At 51.2% G+C, this 23,013-nt stretch overlaps 1 protein-coding gene across 1 annotated transcript in view; it reads left to right on the top strand.

The window, feature by feature from the left end:
* The window catches only part of LOC140392285 (tumor necrosis factor receptor superfamily member 6-like), a 53,418-nt gene extending 35,445 nt beyond the window's left edge, over positions 1-17,973 (top strand). Inside the window, exons 7-12 of the mRNA XM_072477602.1 lie at positions 3,569-3,600; positions 5,086-5,104; positions 7,842-7,861; positions 15,889-15,968; positions 17,024-17,028; positions 17,070-17,973. Of these exons, the coding sequence (XP_072333703.1) occupies positions 3,569-3,600; positions 5,086-5,104; positions 7,842-7,861; positions 15,889-15,968; positions 17,024-17,028; positions 17,070-17,422 (509 nt within the window). The 3' untranslated portion in view covers positions 17,423-17,973. The remainder of the gene's footprint in view (positions 1-3,568; positions 3,601-5,085; positions 5,105-7,841; positions 7,862-15,888; positions 15,969-17,023; positions 17,029-17,069) is intronic.
* The last annotated feature ends 5,040 nt before the right edge of the window (positions 17,974-23,013 follow it).

Below are 23,013 nucleotides of genomic sequence, written 5' to 3' on the forward strand. Positions count from 1 at the left end.
TTCTTGAAATCTGAAGAAAATATAGCCTGGATTTTATGGTCAACATTGTAGAACTGGGGCGTCATTCTCCGACCCCCCGCCGGGTCGGAGAATTGCCGGGGGCTGCCGTGAAGCCCGCCCCCGCTGGTTGCCGAAGTCTCCGGTACCGGATATTCGGCGGGGGCGGGAATCGGGCCGCGCCGGTTGGCGGGCCCCCCCGCTGGATTCTCCGGCCCGGATGGGCCGAGGTCCCGCCGATAAATTGCCTGTCCCGCCGGCGTGGATGAAACCACCTTTTGAACGGCGGGACAAGGCGGCGTGGGCAGGCTCCGGGGTCCTGGGGGGGGCGCGGGGCGATCTGACCCCGGGGGGTGCCCCCACGGTGGCCTGGCCCGCGATCGGGGCCCACCGATCCGCAGGCGGGCCTGTGCCGTGGGGGCACTCTTTCCCCTCCGCATCCGCCACGGTCTCCACCATGGCGGAGGTGGAAGAGACTCCCTCCACTGCGCATGCGCGGGAAACTTTCAGCGGCCGCTGACGCTCCCGCACATGTGCCGCCCCGACATGCCATTTCCGCGCCAGCTGGCGGGGCAACAAAGGCCGTTTCCACCAGCTGGTGGGGCGGAAATTCCTCCGGCGTCGGCCTAGCTCAATGTTGGGGCTCGGCCCCCAAAGATGCGGAGCATTCCGCACCTTTGGGGCGGCGCGATGCCCGTCTGATTGGCGCCATTTTGGGCGCCATTCGGCGGACATCGCGCCGTTTTGGGAGAATTTCGCCATGTTCACCTCACTGACAGATGCCCACAGAATTTATGAGTCTTAGGATAGATGTTCTCTAATCTGCCATATATTCCAGAGGAGCAGACTCGACAGGGGGTGGGGGTCAGTGGTGTGTTTGAGCAGGAAGAGGAACAGAAAGGGTTTTCCACCCCATCAGATTTAAGGGGCAGAATTCTCCCCCCCCCCCCCAACCGGGTGGGAGAATCGCTGGGGCGCCGCGCGAGTCCTGCCACGCCGCCCCGGCACCCGCACGCGATTCTCCCCCCCATAACCGGCGCGGTGAGAATCACGGCTGGCCGCTGGGAGAATTGCCACTTGCCATTTGCACCGTGCGAGCGCCGATTCTCCGGCCCGGATGGGCCGAGCGACCTGCCCAACAGAACGGGCTCCCGCCGGCGCCGTCCACACCAGGTCGCTGCCGGCGGGAACAGCGCGGGAACGCTGTGGGGTGGGGGGGTGGAGGGGGGTTCCTGCACCGGGGGGGGGGGGGCCTCAAAAGTGGTCTGGCTCACGATCGGCGCCAACCGATCGGCGGGCCGGCCTCTCTGAAGGAGGACCTCCTTTCCTCCGCCGCCCCGCACGATCCATCCGCCATCTTCTTACGGGGCGGCCTCGGGGAGGGCGGCAACTGCGCATGCGCGGGTTTGCGCCGGCCAACCCGCACATGCGCGGGTGACGTCATTTACGCGGCGATACTTTTACGCGCGCCAAGGCCCGGCGCACGTAAATGATGCGACGCCGCTCCTAGCCCCCCGGGGGCGGGAGAATAGGGGGCTGGGAGCGGGCTCCGACACCGGAGTGAAACACTCCGGTTTGTACTCCGGCGTCGGGACTTACTCTCCCGATGGGAGAATTGCACCCAAGAATCTTGCTGAGACCTTCCAGGGTCCAAAACAGGGCATGAACAGCATAAGTGTGAGTTCTTAAGTATAGAAAGCTAAATAAAGATTGGGAATTGGGGTGGCACGGTAGCACAGTGGTTAACACTGATGCCTCACAGCGCCAGGTACCCGGGTTCAATTCCGGCCTTGGGGGTCACTGTTCGTGTGGAGTTTGTACGTTCTCCCTGTGACTACGTGGGTTTCCTCCGGGAGCTCCGGTTTCCTCCCACAGTCCAAAGATGTACCAGGTAGGTGGATTGGCCATGCTAAATTTCCCCTTAGTGTCCAGGGATGTGAAGGTTAAATTATGGGGTTGCAGGGATAGGGTGGGATATGGATCGGTGCAGCCTCAGGCCGAATGGCCTCCTTCTGTACTGTAGGGATTCTATGATTTCTATGAAATGCAGTTGGGATTAAGGAGGAGAGATAAAAGAGTCTGAAAAAAGCACCTTTAAAAAAATGTCCATACACCTGCTTGAACTTTATCACTCATTTTTAATGTGGAGCTAGATTGGGTGCAGCAAATTCACATGTTTGGCAGTGTTTTCAGGGCCAGAATCCAACGGCAGAACTCTGTAGAGGTTATTTCTGACAGCAGCTCCAGAATGTCTGCAATGAACTGTATGCATGCATATTCCAGCACTTGTTGTCCTGTTTACCCAATAATATTGGTGAGTATTGCTTGCTGTTGTGAAATGTGCATGCACACCATTGTGATATAAATTTTCCTAACAGAGAAGGGTTAACATGGGCTGAAGAATAGCACTGCCTACGGTATGCTGTATACAGTCACATGGTAAGAGACTCAGAGAACAGTTTTTAAAGGCAATACTGTGTAAGTAAGCAGCCAGCCAGCCAGCATGGTGAAACAGTACCATGCAGGATTATATCTTGGAATGGTAAATAGTTAAAGACTATCAATAAAGGGTTCATGTTGAAACATACAAGTCTCAAGGTCTCATCAATGAGGTACTTATTCCACCATATTTGCCATCATGATTCCTCAGCCGACGTTACAGAAACAGATTATCAAGTTGTTACCACATTTCTGTTTGTAGGACTCAAATTAGTTGCTGCATTTTCTGCAATATGAACGTGGCTGCACTTTGAAACTACTTCCCTGGCTGTGAAGTTATTTAGAATATGCTGAGGTTGCAAAAAGCTCCATACAAATACTAGTCTGCCTTTCCTATCACAGTCAAGAACAAATCAGCTATGATGCTACATGTACCCATTTATTGTTAATTGAACCTTCATGGAAATGTGCAGTCAAGAGATCCTCACCAAATAGTATATGCTACATTGTTGGTATGGTGCGGCACAGCAAATCGGAAATATGTTTGGAAGGGAAAGAAAGCGGCATTTCATACCCACTTGGTTAATATTTTCAGTCAGCAAGAGGTTACTTTTTTCTCAAGGACAGCGATCAGTCATTGAGTTGCAAGTCAACCATGACTGAATCGATTCTCTATAGTTACTGGAGTAGTATTATTGCTGGCAAAAGCTGGAATAATTCCTCTATTGTTACCGACATTTCACAGTCTGAATTGCAACTAGAAACTTATTGTCGACTGGCAGAGCATGAGCAAATTCTCTGACCACTCGCTGGCTCCCGCCGCCAGTGCATCCCTGCCTGTGGGTTTCCCGGCGGTGTGGGGTGACTCAATGGGAATCCCACTGACACGTGGCGGGAGTTGAGAATCCTGCCGCGAGCAAATGCTGCGCCAAATTATCCGCCCTCACTAGCAGCGTTAGCAGGACGGATTCGCAACAGAGAACACAGCCCTATATTTCAAGCTGTTTCTTAAAAAGTAATATAAGCAATGATAAATAGTATTTACCTTTTAACCATCAATAATCCTGTTACTAGTTTTATCTTGGCACATAGTCTACTCATCTGGCACTGATAAGTTTTTATTTTATTTCAGGCACTAAGAAGCCAGGTGGTTTTCAGCTTGTGGTAAATACTAATTTCATTGTTTTACAAATATATATAATTTTAAAGTAATATAATGTTTTAATGTAAGAAAGTCCAGAGGTTGTTGTATTTTGAGATCCTAATTCAGTTTATTTGAGTATTTCTAGAAATAAAGTATTGTATTGCCCCATTTAAAAATGGGAAATCTGGAACATTTAAACACATATAAAGCCAATGATTTTCTACCTTTAAGTGGTAAATTGTAAGTATATTATCTGCATGGGCCATAATTTGCAGTGTGCTAAGTTTATTTTGCAGCCTCTATTTTTAATTAGTGGGATGTGGGCTTCGCTGGCAGGGCTAGCAGTTATTGCTCATAACTAAATGCCTTGAACTGAGTGAGGGTATTTGAGATCTGGGGCGAGATTCTCCGACCCCACGCCGGGTCGGAAAATCGCCGGGGGCTGGCGTGAATCCCGCCCCCGCAGGTTGCCGAATTCGCCGGCACCGGAGATTCGGCGGGGGCGGGAATCGCGCCGCGCCGGTTGGCGCCCCCCCCCCGCGCGATTCTCCGGCCCGGATGGGCCGAAGTCCCGCTGCTAGAATGCCTGTCCCGCCGGCGTGGATTAAACCACCTCTCTTACTGGCGGGACAAGGCGGCGCGGGCGGGCTCCGGGGTCCTGGGGGGGGGGCACGGGGCGATCTGGCCCCGGGGGGGGGGGGGGTGCCCCCACGGTGACCTGGCCCGCGATCAGGGCCCACCGATCCGTGGGCGGGCCTGTGCCGTGGGGGCACTCTTTTCCTTCCACCTTCGCCATGGTCTCCACCATGGCAGAGGCGGAAGTGACTCCCTCCACAGCGCATGCGCGGGGATGCCGTGAGCAGCCGCTAACGCTCCCGCGCATGCGCCGCCCAGAGATGTCATTTCCGCGCCAGCTGGCGGGGCACCAAAGGCCTTTTCCGCCAGCTGGCGGTGTGGAAATTCGTCCGGCGCCGACCTAGCCCCTCAAGGTTGGGGCTCGGCCCCCAAAGATGCGGAGCATTCCGCACCTTTGGGAACGCGCGATGCCCGTCTGATTTGCGCCGTTTTGGGCGCCAGTCGGCGGACATTGCGCCGTTTCCGGAGAATTTTGCCCCAGATTTTTATTGAATCCAAATGTCACCATCTGCCGTGGTGGAATTCGAACCCTGGTTCCCCAGAGCATTACCCTGGGTCTCTGGATTACTAGTCCGGTGATGATACCACTACACACCCCTTCCCATTGCCTATGATTCATTTGCTGTTTTTTCCCACAGGAGCTGCATCACACTCAATTTTATTAATGTTTCAAAACATGCCTGACGCACCAGGCATTTCACAGTCATTTCCTGTGACTCAACTTTGTCTCTCGATTCCAATGGTTTTGGGTTCAAACTCCACTGCAGAGACTGCTGCACAAAATTCAGGCTGTTACTTCAGTTCATGTATTAATGTTTAGATATCTTTTCATCTATGTTTCTTATTTGATTTGTGTTTCTTCTCCACAGCCAAGCAAACCAAAAGACGGTAATTATCTACTGACTGAGATTGTTCCTGACCGAACGGTTGTCATACATGTATATTTGTGATCTACTGACACATAATTGCATGCATATAGAATAAATTCAGAATCTAGATATTGCATTTTAAGACTTCCTGTGTATCTAAAGTGTTATCCCGGAGTAGCTCTAACTTGCAGGCCACCCATTATATCGACGGTTCACCTTGTCTTTTATTCCACTATTCCCTGCTTCAACAAACACTTAAAATATCTTTCTGTAGATGTAGATGTCATTATTTAATCCGGTAGTCTGCATTCTGCACCACTTGCCTACTGAAGTATGCATGTTTACGATATCCTAATGTCCAGAAGATACCATTACGCTGTCTGCACACTACATAACTTTACGATTCACTTGAGTGCAACGGACAAACATAAAATAGCTACTTTCCCCAGTTTTACATCTGGGGCGAGATTCTCCGACCCCCCGCCGGGTCGGAGAATCACCGGGGGCTGGCGTGAATCCCGCCCCCGCCGGTTGCTGAAGTCTCCGGCACCGGAGATTCGGCGGGGGCGGGAATCGCGCCGCGCCGGTTGGCGGGCCCCCCTGCGCGATTCCACGGCCCGGATGGGCCGAAGTCCCGCCGCTAAAATGCCTGTCCCGCCGGCGTAAATTAAACCACCTACCTTACCGGCGGGACAAGGCGGCGCGGGCGGGCTCCGGGGTCCTGGGGGGGGGCGCGGGGCGATCTGGCCCCGGGGGGTGCCCCCAAGGTGGCCTGGCCCGTGATTGGGGCCCACCGATCCGCTGGCGGGCCTGTGCCGTGGGGGCACTCTTTCCCTTCCGCCTTCGCCACGGTCTCTACCATGGCGGAGGCAGAAGAGACTCCCTCCACTGCGCATGCGTGGGAAGCTGTCAGCGGCCGCTAACGCTCCCGCGCATGCGCCGCCCGGAGAGATCATTTCCGCGCCAGCTGGCGGGGCTCCAAAGGCCTTTTCCGCCAGCTGGCGGGGTGGAAATTCGTCCGGCGCCGACCTAGCTCCTTAACGTTGGGGCTCGGCCCCCAAAGATGCGGAGCATTCCGCACCTTTGGGGCGGCGTGGTGCCCGTCTGATTTGCACCGTTTTGGGCGCCAGTCGGCGGACATCGCGCCGTTTCCGGAGAATTTCGCCCCTTATCTCTATGTAAGAAACCAACATTGACTTAGTCTCAGCCAATAATGAGGTACAGATTGGATTCCACTCATACCAATATTAAACTCCTGGAGTGAGTTGTGACACTTGCTCCTGTAGGGATAGCTGCTGAATGCTTGTATTAAGATCCTGGAGCAGACCCCAACAGTGGCTAGGATACTGGGTAGAAGCCCCAATATTTAATTTAATTTATAAGACTGTGAGGATAGGATACTTTGCTCCAGGAGTGACTCCATGCACAAAGAGAGATATGGTATATTAAATTAAACTTTATTGCTAACATAGGATTAAATTAACTTTAACATTATAAAAGAAATAGCTTGCAATGACCAGTTAAACAATACTTAAGAATAAAATGAAACATTTAAACTCCTAACTGCTGTCTTTTTATCTCCATTCACGCAAAACCCGCCTCATATGAAAACCCACTTTTAAATACAGTTAGCATACCCAGGAATACTTGCTGTACAGAGATTTCTTGGATAAACTGCTTTGAGAGAGAGAGATCCTTCGGGAAACAGCCTGCAGGTTCTTGCTTGTGTCAAACTGCAGTTTAACTTCCCAACATTTGGCAAAAAAACCCTGTTCTGTTCACAGCAAGTTGTTTAACTGAAAGCTCAACATCTGACTGCTTCAGCCCCTGGCTCCTTCTGTTAATGACATAATCTCTATTCCACTAACTGGATTATGATCGTTTTACTAAGGCCAAATGAATGTCTCGAATTATCTACTTCCCAGGGAAAATTCCATTACCCTATTTTGGTAAACAATATACATACGTGGAATGAGTGATTATCTGATTTTACGATGCACATTCTATAGCCGCAGTATCTTCCTTTTAAACCAGGATTTAAGAAACCTTTGGAGACGTACACACGCTAACCCAGGCTTTTAATCATCACTGCACCATATACATATAACACAATTTCTATATGAAATTCCGACATTCATCACACTCATAAGAGTGGTTAATTCAAAACCTTTGTGGATATTGTACTTAAAGCAGGGGGATCATTTTAACCCAATGGATGTTGCACCTAATTCAGAATATAAGTTTCAGTTTACTGCTTGTTTTTTTAATACTTTTGGGAATAATATCTATGAGAAGTTGGTAATCTGTAAATCAATAAAAAGGCCATTGATAGCCAATATTGGCTATCAATGTTCTATCATACTTGGATCACAGTTTAGTACGTGTGAACTCTCCATTCACTTGCCTTTGGTAAGTACTGGAGTTGAGGTAAATAAATCGGCTGATCTGTTCCCGATGGAGTTGGGGAGATGGGGCAGGGTTTAAATGAACCCTTTTGTTTTTCTCAATTAGTTGACGTTAGTAAATTAAATAAATCTGTGATATTACCAACAGCTGTCAGCTGAGATTGTCTTTAATACATTGTCCATTCACAAAAGTTGTAGTGAGTAACCAGTTTAATCCAGAATGTTAGAAACCTAATTTTAATTTAGAGAGGCATTTTATGTATAGTTTCAGAGTCTGATTAAGATGTCATGTAAGTGATCATGCAAATAAAGGTATATTTTTAGATTTACCTGCTTTTATTCCTATTTCAGGTGACAAAAAGCCACAGGAGGTAAGCAATCATTTGTTATTGCTGAATAATTAGTAGCTCTGTTCAAAACTGATTAAGCAGCTCTTAGCAATTAGTCAAAGTAGCAAAGATCCTTTGCCTAATTTCAAGGATCAGCAAGGTGAGATTGAAAGAGAAAAACAGGGGGGAGGGGTCGGTTTTGGAGGCATGAGGGATTGAGTAAGGTCGAGAAAAACAGTGGGGGCGGGGTGGGTGGGAGGGGGCGGTGCTGGGGAAGGAGGGCCTGTTCGTTCCTTAATGATAGATTCATGCATTTTCCCGACAACAGAAGTTAAGCTAACCGACCTATAGTTATCCACCCTTTACCTACCTTTTTTTAAACAGTGGAGTCACATTTGCTGTTTTCCAATCTGCCGGAACTGCCCCAGAGTCAAGTGAATTTTCGTAAATTATCACGAGTGCATTTGCTATTTCCCCCCGCCATCTTTTAGTACCCTGGGATGCATTCCATCAGGGGCACAAGACTTGTCCACCTTTAGCACCATTAGCTTTCCCAACATTACCTCCTTAATGATGATGACCATTTTTAGATCCCCACCTGCCATCGCCTCCTTGCCATCAATTATTGGCCATCAATTATTGTCATGTTATTTGTGTCTTCCACTGTGAAAACTGACATAAAATACCTGTTCAATGCCTCGGTCTTTCCCATTATTATATCCCCCTTCCCATCCTCTAAACGATCAATGTTTTCCTTCGCCACTCTTTTTCATTTTATATATTTGTAGAAATCTTTGCTATCTGTCTTTATATTCTGAACAAGGTTACTCTCATAATCAATCTTATTTTTCTTTATAGCTTTTATCGTGGCTTTCTGTTGACCTTTAAAGATTTCCTAATCCTCTAATTTCCCACCAAACCTTGTCACTTTGTATGCATTTTCTTTCAATTTGATAGCCTCCTTTATTTCCTTAGATATCCATGGCTGATTAACCTTTTTTTCCTACAGTCTTTCATCTTCACTGGTATTTACTTATACTGAGCACTGTGAAAAATTGCTTTAAAAGTCCTCCATAAAGTTTTGCTCCCAGTCTACCTTTGCCAACTCTTCCCTTATCCCATTGTAGTTTCCTTTGTTTAAGTGCAAGACACTGGAATTGGATTTTACCTTCTCTTTTTAAAAAAATGTATTTTATTACAAACATGTATCAAAACAGGTTACAGCAAATAAACACCCCGGGAAACATACTTCCCTGCAATCAACTATACAGTCTGTACAGATTTCCCCCCCCCCGTGACGAACAGCTCCTCAAACACGGTCACAAACATCCCCCACCTTTTCTCAAACCCCCCTGCAGAGCCCCTTAACTCATACTTTATACCTTCTCCAACCGCAGGAAGTCATACATGCCACCCAACCAAGCCGCTACCCCCGATGGCAAAGCCGACCGCCACTCCAGTGAAATTCGCCGCCATGTAATCAGAGAGGCAAAGGCCACGACATCGGCCTTCCTCCTCTCCATGAGCTCCGGCTTCTCTGAAACCCCAAATATCACCGCCAAAAGGCTGGGGCCACCTCCTCCTCCACTCTCCAGGCTAAGGCCACGAACACTACCCCCCAGAATCTTCCCAATTTTTCGCAACTCCAAAACGTGCGTGTGATTTGCTGGCTCCTGCCCACACCTCTTGCACTCACCTGCTACCCCGAAAGAACCCACCTGTTACCCTCTGAAAGAACCCACAGATTTTACCTTCTCACCCTTCATCTTTATTTTAAATTCAACCAACTCCTGATCGCTCTTTCCGAGAGGATCCCTAACTATGAGATCATTAATTTTTCCTGTCTCATTACACAGGACCATGGGCGAAATTCTACGACCCCCCGCCGGGTCGGAGAATCGCCGGGGGCTGGGGTGAATCCCGCCCCCGCTGGTTGAAAAATTCTCCGGCACCGGAGATTCGGCGGGGGCGGGAATCGTGCCGCGCCGGTTGGCGGGCCCCCCCCGCGATTCTCCGGCACGAATAGGCCGAAGTCCCGCCGCTAAAATGCCTGTCCCGCTGGCATAGATTAAACCACCTACCTTACCGGCAGGACAAGGTGGCGCGGGCGGGCTCCGGGGTCCTGGGGGGGGGGCGCGGGGCGATCTCGCCCTGGGGGGTGCCCCCACAGTGGCCTAGCCCGCGATCGGGGCCTACCGATCCGTGGGCGGGCCTGTGCCGTGGGGCACTCTTTCCCTTCCACCTCCGCCACGGTCTCCACCATGGCGGAGGCGGAAGAGACTCCCTCCACAGCGCATGCGCGGGAATGCCGTCAGCTGCCGCTAACGCTCCCGCGCATGCGCCGCCCGGAGATGTCACTTCCACGCCAGCTGGCGGGCCACCAAAGGCCTTTTCCGCCAACTGGCGGGGCGGAAATTCGTCCAGCGGCAACCTAGCCCCTTAAGGTTGGGGCTCGGCTCCCAAGGATGCAGAGCATTCCACACCTTTGGGGCGGCACGATGCCCGACTGATTTGCGGCATTTTGGCGCCAGTCGGCGGACATCGGGCCGTTTCCGGAGAAGTTCGCCCCATATCTAGGATAGCTTGCTCCCTAATAAAAGCAAATTACTGCGGATGCTGGAATCTGAAACCAAAAAGAAAATGCTGGAAAATCTCAGCATGTCGGGCAGCATCTGTAGGGAAAGAAAAGAGCTAATGTTTTGAGTCCCGATGATCCTTTGACAAAGCTAAAGGGGGCGATTCTCCGAGCCCCGGGCCAGAGAATCGGCGCAACCGTGCCACGATGCCGGCGCGCGATTCTCCGAGGTGCAGAGAATCAGCACCATTCGCTCCGGCGCATTTGGCGTGGTGCCGGCCGTGGGCCGCTGGATTCAGCGGGGACGCCAGTTCTCCGGACCGGATGGGCCGAGCGGCCGTGCGGATCCGAGAGAGTCCCGCCGATGCCATTCACCCCTGGCTGCTGCCGGCAGGAAATCTGCGCGAACGGTCGGTGGGCGGCATGGGCGGAGGGGAGCGGGTCTCCTTCACCAGGGGAGGGGCCTCCGATGGGGTCTGGTCCACGATCCGGGCCCACCGATCGGCGGGCCGGCCTCTTCCCACCCCGGGCCTACTTTCTTGCGCAGCCGGCTTCTGAACACCGACGCCATGTTGAGTAGGGGCCGGCACGCTAAAGAAGTCCCCCACGCATGCGCAGGTTGGCACGGCGCCCATTCGGTGCCACGAAAGGAGGCTGGAGTGGCATGAACCGCTCCAGTGCTGTGCTGGCCCCCTATGGGGGCCCGAATCGGTCGTACCCGGGACCGGTTCGCGCCATCGTGAAACGCGACGGTGTTCATGACGGCGCGAACACTTGGGCTCCATATTGGAGAATCGCCCCCAATAACAGAGAAAGTGGGAAATATTTATACTGTGGAGTGAGAATGAAAGATGAGTCATAGCCACAGAAACCCAGGGAAATGGGATGCTTATAGCCCCAGAAAGCAAGGGGAAAGAGTGCTAATGACAGTCCCCAGGGAGAAAAAAAGGTGTGAAAGGCCAACTGCAGAGAAACTAACATCTGGGGCGAAATTCTCCGGAAACGGCGCGATGTCCGCCGACTGGCGCCCAAAACGGCGCAAATCAGACGGGCATCGCGCCGCCCCAAAGGTGCGGAATGCTCCGCATCTTTGGGGGCCGAGCCCCAACCTTGAGGGGCTAGGTCGGCGCCGGACGAATTTCCGCCCCGCCAGCTGGCGGAAAAGGCCTTTGGTGTCCCGCCAGCTAGCGCGGAAATGACACCTCCGGGCGGCGCATGCGCGTGGAGACCGTGGCGGAGGCGGGAGGGAAAGAGTGCCACCACGGCACAGGCCCGCCCGCGGATCGGTGGGCCCCAATCGCGGGCCAGGCCACTGTGGGGGCACCCCCCGGGGCCAGATCGCCCCGCGCGCCCCCCCCCCAGGACCTCGGAGCCCGCCTGCGCCGCCTTGTCCCGCCGGTAAGGTAGGTGGTTTAATCTACGCCGGCGGGACAGGCATTTTAGCGGCGGGACTTCGGCCCATTCGGGCCGGAGAATCGCGCGGGGGGGCCCGCCAACCGGCACGGCGCGATTCCCACCCCCGCCGAATATCCGGTGGTGGAGAATACGGCAACCGGCGGGGGCGGGATTCACGCCAGCCCCCGGCGATTCTCCGACCCGGCGGGGGGTCGGAGAATTTCGCCCCAGATGTAGATGTGGGAGGAGGTGGGGAGGGGCGGAAAGGGGGAAGCAGAGGGGGGGGAAAAGGTAAGGGAAAGTGTATAAGATAGGGGGGGGGGTGAATATATATAAAGAAAGACAAGAGAGAGAGAAATGGTAAAAGACAGTTAAAATGGGATGAAAACAAATGGTCAAGGTGTGATAGAGCTAATCATTTGTAGTTGTTGAATTCGATGTTGAGACCGGAAGGCTGTAGCGTGCCTAACCGGAAGATGAGATGTTGTTCCTCCAGTTTGCGTTGAGCTTCACTGGAACATTGCAGCAGGCCAAGGACAGACATGTGGGCTTGGGAGCAGGGTCTTTTGTTAAAATGGCAAGCAACGGGAAGGCCAGGGTCCCAAATGCGCACAGACCGAAGGTGCTCAGCAAAGCGATCACCCGGTCTGCGTTTGGTCGGTCCGATATAGAGCAGACCACGTAGGTTAGATGCTCCCTTTTTGGTTACATACTGTTACTCCATGCTCCCTCGTAGGTTACATCCTGTTCGAGGAAACTACCGTGAATACATTCCACAAACTCCTCCTCAAGGCTCCCTTGACTGACCTGGTTTGACCAAATCGACATGTAAATTGAAATCCCCCATGACAACTGCACTACCAATTTTACATGCATCAGTTATTTCTTTGTTTATTGCCCACCGGACCGCGATGTTATTATTTGGTGGTCTATAGTCTACGCCCATCGGCGATCTTTTCTCCTTATTATTTCTAATTTCCGCCCAAATGCATTCAACCTTTTTCTTCATAGAACCTATATCATCTCTCACTACTGCCCTAATGTCATCCTTACATATGATGTGGAGATGCAGGCGTTGGACTGGGGTGGGCACAGTAAGAAGTCTTACAACACCAGGTTAAATTCCAACAGGTTTGTTTCAAATCACTAGCTTTCAGAGCGTGGCTCCTTCATCAGGTGAGTGAAGAGATGGGTTCCACAACCACATATATAGACAAAGTCAATGATGATGATGCAACAGGATACTTTGAATGCAAGTGTTTGCAGATAATCAAGTCTTTACAGTTCCAGACGGAATGACTGGAGAGAGGGATAATCACAGGTTAAAGAGATGTGAATTATCTCAAGCCAGGACAGTGGTAGATTCTGCAAGCCCAGGCCAGATGATGGGGAGGGGGGTTGTTTGAATGTAATGAGACATGAATTCAAGGTCCCGGTTGAGGCCGTACTCATGCGTGCGGAACTTGACTATCAGTTTCTGCTCGGTGATTCTGCGTTGTTACGCGTCCTGAAGGCGCCTTGGAGAACACTTACCCGAAGAGTAACCCGTTCTCCAAGGCGGCCTTCAGGACGAGCGACAACGTAGAATCGCCGAGCAGAAACTGATAGCCAAGTTCCGCACGGTTGAGTACGGCCTCAACCGGGACCTTGGATTCATGTCTCATTACATTCACCCCCCCAGCATCGGGCCTGAGCTTGTGAAATCTTACCAACTGTTCTGGCTTGAGATAATTCACACCTCTTTAACCTGTGATTATCCCTCTCTCCAGTCACTCCGTCTGGACCTGTAAAGACTTGATTACCTGCAAAGGCTCGCATTCAAAGTATCCTATTGCATCATTGACTTTGTCTATATATGTGGTTGTGGAACCCACGTCTTCAGTCACCTGATGAAGGAGCTGCGCTTCGAAAGCTAGTGATTCGAAACAAACCTGGTGTTATAAGACTTCTTACTATCCTTACATATCAGAACAACACCACTACCCTTACTTTCCTGTCTGTTCTTCCAAATAGTTTGATACCTGGGGCGTCATTCTCCGATCCCCCGCCGGGTTGGAGAATCGCCAGGGACTGCCGTGAATCCCGCCCCCGCCGGTTGCCGAAGTCTCCGTTACCGGATATTCGGCGGGGGCGGGAATCGGGCCGCGCCAGTTGGCGGGCCCCCCCATTGGATTCTCCGGCCCGGATGGGCCGAAATCCCGCCGATAAATTGCCTGTCCCGCCGGCGTGGATTAAACCACCTTTTGAACGGCGGGACAAGGCGGCGTGGGCGGGGTCCTGGGGGGGACGCGGGGGGATCTGACCCCGGGGGGTGCCCCCGCGGTGGCCTGGCCCGCGATCGGGGCCCACCGATCCATGGGCGGGCCTGTGCCATGGGGGCACTCTTTCCCTTCCGCCTCCGCCACGGTCTCCACCATGGCGGAGGCGGAAGAGACTCCCTCCACTGCGCATGCGTGGGAAACTGTCAGCGGCCGCTGACGCTCCCGCGCATGCGCCGCCCCGAGATGTCATTTCCGTGCCAGCTGGCGGGGCAACAAAGGCCGTTTCCGCCAGCTGGCGGGGCAGAAATTCCTCCTGCGTCGGCCTAGCCCCTCAATGTTGGGGCTCGGCCCCCAAAGATGCGGAGCATTCCGCACCTTTGGGGCGGCGCGATGCCCGTCTGATTGGCGCCGGTTTGGGTGCCAGTCGGCGGACATCGCGCCGTTTCGGGAGAATTTCGCCCCTGATGCGCGACCAATTACACTCAAGACGAAGTGATTTCATAACTGAAGGCTTTAATCTACTAGAACGTGTTCCCCAGCAGCTACGGTACAGAAAGTGAAGGCTGCTGGGACGGCACCATCTCTTATACTCTGCCTTCAGGGCGGAGCTACGTAATACGGCCAATGGTCGACTCCTGGGTCTAACCAATGGTCATCAGCCTCTTAGGTACCGCAATACCTGGTACTACCACAATACCCTTGGATATTTAACTCCCAGTCATGACCACCCTGCAACTATGCCTCTGTAATGCCCACAATCATACTCATTCACGATGATTTGTGCCATCAACTCATTTACTTTGTTTCGAATGCTATGAGCACTCAAGTAAAGTGAAAAATGGTCCACTGCTGCCTTCCCAGGTCACTGGTTAGGAAATTCATAGGCCTGGGGCCTTCATATCCAGTTCACATAAATTAATGGCTGAAATGTCAGAGGCTGCAGACCCTCTATTTCACACCCAGTGTCAGCATGATTCCTCGCTTGGAGTACTTAGCCAGGTAAATAAGTCCTCTTATGTATCCAGTAAATGTGTGATGCATATTGTCACAGAAAAGTTATGATAGACCTATATTCAAAACTTATATTGATCAGTGAAAATGCAAGATACCTCACTAACAAATTTTAAATGATGGTTTGTCTGTAAGGTGCAGCATGGGGCTTTGCTGTAATTTACTGAGTTATTTCCCCCTCCATAGTATGGAGCCGGTGCAGGGAAAGCTGAAATCTTGATTTCAGCTTGGCCAAGGCAGCCTTGAGGAGGAGTTCATTGAATGTATCCGCAACAGTTTCCTCGAACAGTATGTAACGGAACCTATGAGGGAGAAAGCTAGCCTTGATCTGGTCCTGTGTAATGAGACAAGAATAATTAATTATCCCAAAGTTAGGGATCCTCTCGGAAGGAGCGATTACAGTGTGGTTGAATTTAAAATACAGATGGAGGGTGAGAAGGTAAAATCCAATACCAGTGTCTTGTGCTTAAACACAGGTGTACAATGGAATAAGGGAGGAGTTGGTAAAGGTAGACTGGGAGTGAAGACTTTATGGTGGGACAATAGAGGAACAGAGGAGGACTTTTAAAGCGATTTGAAACCATATGAACAACTAGAAATTCACTTCACACTCCGATAATCTGATTGTGACATTTTGCGATGCTTGGTTACATTTTGTGAAATGAGCAAGATGTATCTGGGACCGATTTGAGTTGCAAATTGAATCTTGGATCTCGGGTGTCCTGGCAACCTCGATCCCAAGTTTCAGCACTGCACTACGCTCCCAGTTATGGTTTTGTATCAGAGGGTAACTCGTATTCTAATTATTTTCCTTTTTATTCTTGCAGGTACAAGGTACTGTACACCATCAAACACAGTCAGTGCACGTAACCTTTCTCATGATTCCATTCTGTACCCATTTTAGGCTGTACCCTTTGAAATAAATAGTCACACGGACTCATGCAGACCTGCAAAGGACTATTTATTGCAAGACATGGCCGAGATCTACTGGCTACGTCGGGCCTGACTGGGAGCGCAACGTGGCCGGTAGATGCCGAGTGAGGCCTCCCGCGGGCTTCCCGATAGCCACATCTCGCAGAATCTACCCAAGTCCCATGAGGCTTCGTGACCAGAATTCCACCCACAATGGGCGTGCCCAAGCCAACCTACTTAAGCATACTCACCCGTAATCTACCGGACCTCTGGCATCTAACGCCCATCCCAGGGAGTCCCCAGCCAGGCACCATTCAGTACTGGTCCAAAGTGGATCTCCTCGGCCATCGGAAGCCCTAGGGTTGCCAAGAATAGTGCAGCATTGCCTCCTGGCCTACCCCTGGAACGTGGGCACCTTGGCACTGCCAGGCTTTCACCCTGGCACTGCCACCCTGCCACTGCCATGGTGTCCAGGTGGCACCGTTAAGCCAGAAAGAGTACTGCCAGGGTGGCAGTGCCCAGGGTCAGGACCTGAGGGGGGGGCCATGTCCATGAAAGGAGAGGGAGGAGGTGCCGGGCGGATATAAAGGGGCCTCTCAAAGATTGGTGGGATAAAGAGTGGATGTCCTGGAAGGGGGTCCCGAAAGGGTTTGTAGAAGTCCTCGAAAGGGGGGCCGCTCAGTGGCCACATAGCGGGGTGTCCTCACCTGGAGGGGCGCGGGGGTAATTCCGATATGCATGGGGGGTGAACATTGCCCATGGGTGGAGGATGTGGAGGATCCACCAGCTAGGGTGGGTCGATCCCTGAGGAGCCGGTCTGGCCAGTGAGTTCAGCTCCCCAGCTGTTCTCGCTGGCAGGATCTTCCTGTCCTACCGATTGCGGACCCCCAATGCTGGTTTCCCGGTGGTGGGGGGGTACATAGAACCGGAAACCAGGTTGACAGTGCCAGGGGCAGAAGACCCTGCAGTTGTCCAATGGCGGGCTGGCACCGTGCCGCGGGAGGCATGGAAAGAAACACCCATACTCGGTGGGATTTTATTTGCCATCAGATTTGGTATTGAATAAGGGATGTGTCTTTTTTCTTTTCTTGAACAGACATTCCGCTTTCTGCAGAGGACTTGAATTTGATTGTGATGGAAATTGAACCAAGAAAGTTCCATGCAATTGGATTAAGGTTAGGGCTTGGTGAACCTAAAGTGCAACAGATTGAATCTGACTACCATGATGATATAAACCGACAGGGCTATGAAATACTGTCTGCCTGGCTCCAGGGTCATGGAAATGCAGGCGCGTTTCCTCGATTGATTGACATACTCAGACAGGCAAAATGTGTCGTCGCTGCTGAAAACATTATCAGAAAAATTAATCCTACGGCAGAGGATACTACTGAAGAAAGCAAAGCGGATCCGAGTGAAAACGGCACAGCAATGAAATCGATATCTACTTAGATGCTTTTCTGGTACTCAACACCCCATTGGGGTTATTCAGTAATTTCAGGGTTTGTTAGGAATTGTAAGTCATCATGGTCAGGCTCGTGTATTTCTGTGCTCATTGACAGGCTGATTTGCTAACCCAGGTATGACCACATAAAAGTAAAATGAAAAATCAGGGTTCCAGCAAAGATTGAGAATTTAAGGAGAAGGTAGGAGAGTTGGAGACCTAAGGAGTTGTTCTTATAATCTTGTAATGAAATCCTGACTGAATCCTTTGCTAAAAACACGCTCTATCCTGGTGATGGAACACGTGTTGCCATGTTGTCAACATTAGAATGGTCGAAACTTTTACCATTTACCGTGATGAGCATTTGTAAATTAACATCAGGGGCGAAATTCTCCCCCAACGGCGGGATGCCCGCCGACTGGCGCCAAAGCCGGCGCAAATCAGACGGGCATCGCGCCGGCAAAAAGGTGCGGAAGTCTCCGCATCTTTGGCGGCCTAGCCCCAACATTGAGGGGCTAGGCCGACGCCGGAGGGATTTCCGCCCCGCCAGCTGGCGGAAATGGCGTTTGTTGCCCCGCCAGCTGGCGCGGAAATGCGGCGCATGCGCGGGAGCGTCAGCGGCCGCTGTCAGTTTCCCCGCGCATGCGCGGGAGCGTCAGCGGCCGCCGAAAGTTTCCCGCGCATGCGCAGTGGGGAGAGTCTCTTCCGCCTCCGCCATGGTGGAGGCCGTAGCGGAGGCGGAAGGGAAAGAGTGCCCCCACGGCACAGGCCCGCCCGCGGATCGGTGGGCCCCGATCGCGGGCCAGGCCACCGTGGGGGCACCCCCCGGGGTCAGATCGCCCCGCGCCCCCCCCCAGGACCCCGGAGCCCGCCCACGCTGCCTGGTCCCGCCGGTAAATACCAGGTTTGATTTACGTCGGCGGGACAGGCAGTTTCTGGGCGGGACTTCGGCCCATCCGGGCCGGAGAATCCAGCGGGGGGTCCCGCCAACCGGCGCGGCTGGATTCCCGCCCCCGCCCAATCTCCGGGAGCGGAGACTTCGGCGGGGGCGGGGGCGGGATTCACGGCGGCCAACGGCCATTCTCCGACCCGGCGGGGGGTCGGAGAATGACGCCCCAGAAGAATGTCTCCGGTTCAAGCTGGGAGATGCAAAGTGGAGGAACCTTCGCACCAGGTTTATCATGCAAAACATCAAATATTGAATCCAAAACATCCACATCTATTTTGTGACAGTATGTTAAACAAATAGATGCCAATGTATTGACTTCTCCAATATTGAAATAGGTTTATCCAGTTTGTATGCTCCAACACTGCTGTTCCTCTCGCAGGATCTATAATGGTTGGCTCTCCACCTCTTTTGACCACGCCATGCATTTCTGGAACTGAGTTGGTAGAAAAAGGAGCTCATGCCTGTTTAAGATTTAAGATTGGCACATTCAAATTATGGAAATGGTTGTGTAATACCGTGTGTCCCATTTTCCGGACCTAGTATTGTCTGAGCAAATGGAATTTGGGAAAGCCAATAGGAACTGGACATGGTGAAGTGGGGTGGGGGGAGTGGGGGTGGGGGTGGTGGTGTCCTGCAGACGCTAGTCTCCATCTTAACCCTAAACCAACAACTTCAACTTCGCCATTATGCTGAAGTGAGCTTGGGTGAAGTATGATGGATTCTCCAGTGCTGGTCTGTTGCACTGTGTTGGCCTATTGGTTCTGCTGACAGAATTTTCCCTTTACAGTAAAGCAGATTAGTGGCCAAATACTGCCCCTACTCTGAGGCACTTCAAAACTTGAGACCCGCTTCTCAGTTCTCAGGGTACTCAGAAATACCTCCTGGCACTTGTTAAAACTAACAATGCTCAACAACTCTGGGATGACTGAGGGTGGAAGGAATATTGGCACGAGGCTTTGGGATATTGGTGGGTACTTCATGTCCTGCCCACTAATGGGATTTATCGGTGCCGCCAAAGTCCGTGGACTGACTGGCTGCATTTTTGGAACCTGTGTAATTTTCAGTAATGGTGCTTTTCTCTTCCCTGTTTACTGATTAGCCCTGCCCAAAATCAAAGAATGTGATGAAACCTAGGTAACCGACAGTTGTGCCAAAAGACAGCATCAGTCTTATGTGACAAGACCATCTCCAACTGCACCCTTTTTAGCAACTTTTCTACAATAATTTTTTAAAACTTTAGATAATCAAAGGTTGACTAAAGGTTGACAGTTTGTATTACCAATTTTATGAACAAGTTTGGGGCTTATAAGGGATTTTGTTTCTCTTCACAATGTGAATAATTAGCACTTAATTTAGCACAAAATAATGAAATAATGATATTGAGAGGGAAAATATGGTGGTAGCTATGCGCAGGTGAGAAATCTTACATTTTAACCAATAAATCACAGCAGGCGCAGTTAAAGCATGGAAGATGCACAAGATATTTAATGTGTGTAAACCATGAGGAGTACGATCGAATGACCTCGCTGCACCCACAAAGCAGCGCACCGTGGATCAACATGGCCAATAGAAGCTGGGAGACCCCGCTCCCGGACTGTACCTGACTCACAAAGCGTTGTGAGATCTAACATGATCTCAAAAATCGTTGCAATGTAATGCCCCATTGTGGGCAAGATCACATTTTGGCAAATCTATGTAACCCGAGTGACATTTAATAATGTTGTGTTTTTCCGCACTTCGACATGCGGCTAAACGTGCTCGCTATGGGACTGTGTTCCCATTTAGTTAAATCATGCCCGAGATTTGTGTTTGACTGGTGTAAATGACTGATGTAAATCTTCTGCTAATTCTACAAGAGTAAAGAACAAAGTGCATTGGGTTGACTGCTGAGTGGTTTCTGACTTCGACAGAATTCCACTGAAATGAATGCATGTATTTAATGTGACAGGGTGGATTTGTGCTTCAGCACCTAGGCAAAAAGGAGAAAGGAACATGGGTGAGGAGAGGATCAAAATATTTTTTAAAATAATAATCAGAATAATAATCTTTATTAGTGTCACAAGTAGGCTTAGATTAACGCTGCAATGAAGTTACTGTGAAAATCCCCATGTCTCCACACTGGCGCCTGCTCGGGTACACTGAGGGAGAATTCAGAATGTCTAATTCACCTAGCAAGTCTTTTGGGACTTGTGGGAGGAAATTGGAGCACTTGGAGGAAGTGCACGGAGACACAGGGAGAATGTGCAGACTCCGCACAGACAAGTTCATTCATGAGATGAATAGGCCTCGCTGGCTAGGCCAGCATTTATTACCTCACCCAGTTTCCTGTGAGAATGCAGTGGTGAGCTGCCTTCTTGAATCATGTGGTTCACGCAGTCCATGTGGTGTAGGTGCTGTTAGGGAGGGAATTCCAGGATTTTGATCCAGCGACAGTAAAGGAAGTGATATATTTCCAAGTCAGGATGGTGAGTGGATTGGAGGAGAACCACAGAGAGTAGTTTTACCAGATATACGCTGCCCTTGTCCTACATTGTAGCGACCTTGGGTTTGGATTGTAACAAAACCCTCCCTACTTTCAATTTGTTTCAATAAATGCAAGGAAGAGTCTTCATAATGGACTTTCAACATTCGCTCAACAGTATCTCCAAATTTGCAGACGGTACAAAGTTGGGTGGGAGGGTGAGCAGTGACGCAGGGATACTTCAACGGGGTTGAGACATGGGACGGGATTCTCCGGGAATTGGTGGGGCGGGCAGAAACGGTGCAGTGGAGTGGCGGGTACCACTTCGGCGTCGGGCCGCCCCAAAGGTGCGGAATCCTCTGCACCTTCAGGGGTTAGGATGGCGCCAGAGTGGTTTGCGCCCTGCTAACCGGCGTGGAAGGACTTTCGCGCGCGTCAGCCGGGGCCGAAGGGACTCCATCGGCCGACGTGGGTCCGCGCATGCGCGGGACCATCAGTGTCTGCTGACATCATCCCCGTGCATGCGCAGAGGGATTCACCTTCACGCCGGCCATTGCAGAGGCTTACACGGCCGGCGCGTCGGAATCGAATGCCCCCCTGGCACAGGCCCGCCCGCGGATCGGTGGGCCCCGATAGCGGGCCAGGCCACCGTGGGGGCACCTCCCGGGGCCAGATCCCCCCGCGACGCCCCAAGAACCCCGGAGCCTGCCCGCGCCGCCAGGTCCCGCTGGTGAGGGACCACCTCCAATCTACGGCAGCAGGACCGGCATAGAACGGGCGGGACTTTGGCCCATTGCGGGTCGCAGCAGCCGGGGGGGCCGCTGCCAGTGGCTGCCAACTGGCGCGGCGCGATTCCCGCCCCCGCCAATTCTCCGGCGCCGGAGAATTCGGCAGCCGGCAGAGGCGGTATTCACGCCGCCCCCCCAGCGATGCTCCGACCCAGCGGGGGGTTTGGAGAATCCCGCCCCAGCTGAGTGAGTGGGCACATGCATGCCAGATGCAGTATACTGTGGATAAATATGAGGTTATACGCTTCAGTAACAAAAATATGAAGGCAGATTATTATTTGAATGGGTGTAAATTGAGAGAGGTGAATACCCTCTGAGACCTTGGTGTCCTCGTGGATCAGTCGCTGAAAGTAAGCACGCAGGTACAGCAGGCAGTAAAGAAGGCAAATGGTGTATTGGCCTTCATAGCGAGAGGATTCGAGTAGAGGAATAGAAATATTTTACTGCAATTGATTTGGGCATTTGTGAGGCCACACCTGGAGTATTGTGTGCAGTTTTGGTGTCCTTTTCTGAGGATGGATGTTCTTGCTATGGAGGGAGCTCAGCAAAGGTTTACCAGGCAGCTAGTTGAGGCCAAAACATTGTGTATTTTCAAGGAGGAATTGGATATAGCTCTTGGGACCAAAGGGATCAGGGGATTTGGGGGGAAGGTGGGATCAGGGTCATGATCATAATGAATGGTAGAGCAGGCTCGAAGGGCCAAATGACCTCCTTTTTCTATTTTCTATGTTTCTATTCTCTTCTGAGTTTCCTCTCTCCACTCCAGTTGACTGATAATTTGTGCCCTGGTGTTACAGATGAAAATCTACCCTGCCATCTTTTTAAACGGGTAATTGTAGATTTAGGAAAACTGATGCTAAGAAATCTATTTTCAATAAAAAAACAAAGAGTAACAAATTAATTTTTTTCTGCTGGAATTAATTGTAATTAAGAGTTTCTTTATATTGAACGCCACTTTGTCCTGTATGGCTGGTACAATTATTTTTTTTTGACAAATGTATGTACTGCTGTATAATGTGTGTACTGCTGTATGGTGTAATACTGTTAGCATTGAACAATATACAGAATAGAACAAAAGGATTTATGAAAACTTACTTGTATTTCCAATTATTCAACAGTAATGATCTTTTAAGTGCAATGCAGTTATATGGGTCCTGGTTTGTTTGCAGTCAGCAGCGAGGGAAGGTAACTCGATGCTGACCTCAGAGAGTTACAAGAAAGGCCTTGCAATCGTGATAGAAAGAATATAATTGGATTAAGATCAAAGCTGAAATAAACATTAAAAAAAATATATCACAAAATGTGTGGATCTGAGGCAGCACGGTGGTGCAGTGGTTAGCACTGTTGCTACACTTGCCGAGGACCCAGGTTCGATCCCGGCCCCGGGTCACTGTCCATGTG

This window comes from Scyliorhinus torazame, chromosome 16 (assembly GCF_047496885.1).
Source record: "Scyliorhinus torazame isolate Kashiwa2021f chromosome 16, sScyTor2.1, whole genome shotgun sequence".
NCBI lineage: Eukaryota > Metazoa > Chordata > Chondrichthyes > Carcharhiniformes > Scyliorhinidae > Scyliorhinus > Scyliorhinus torazame.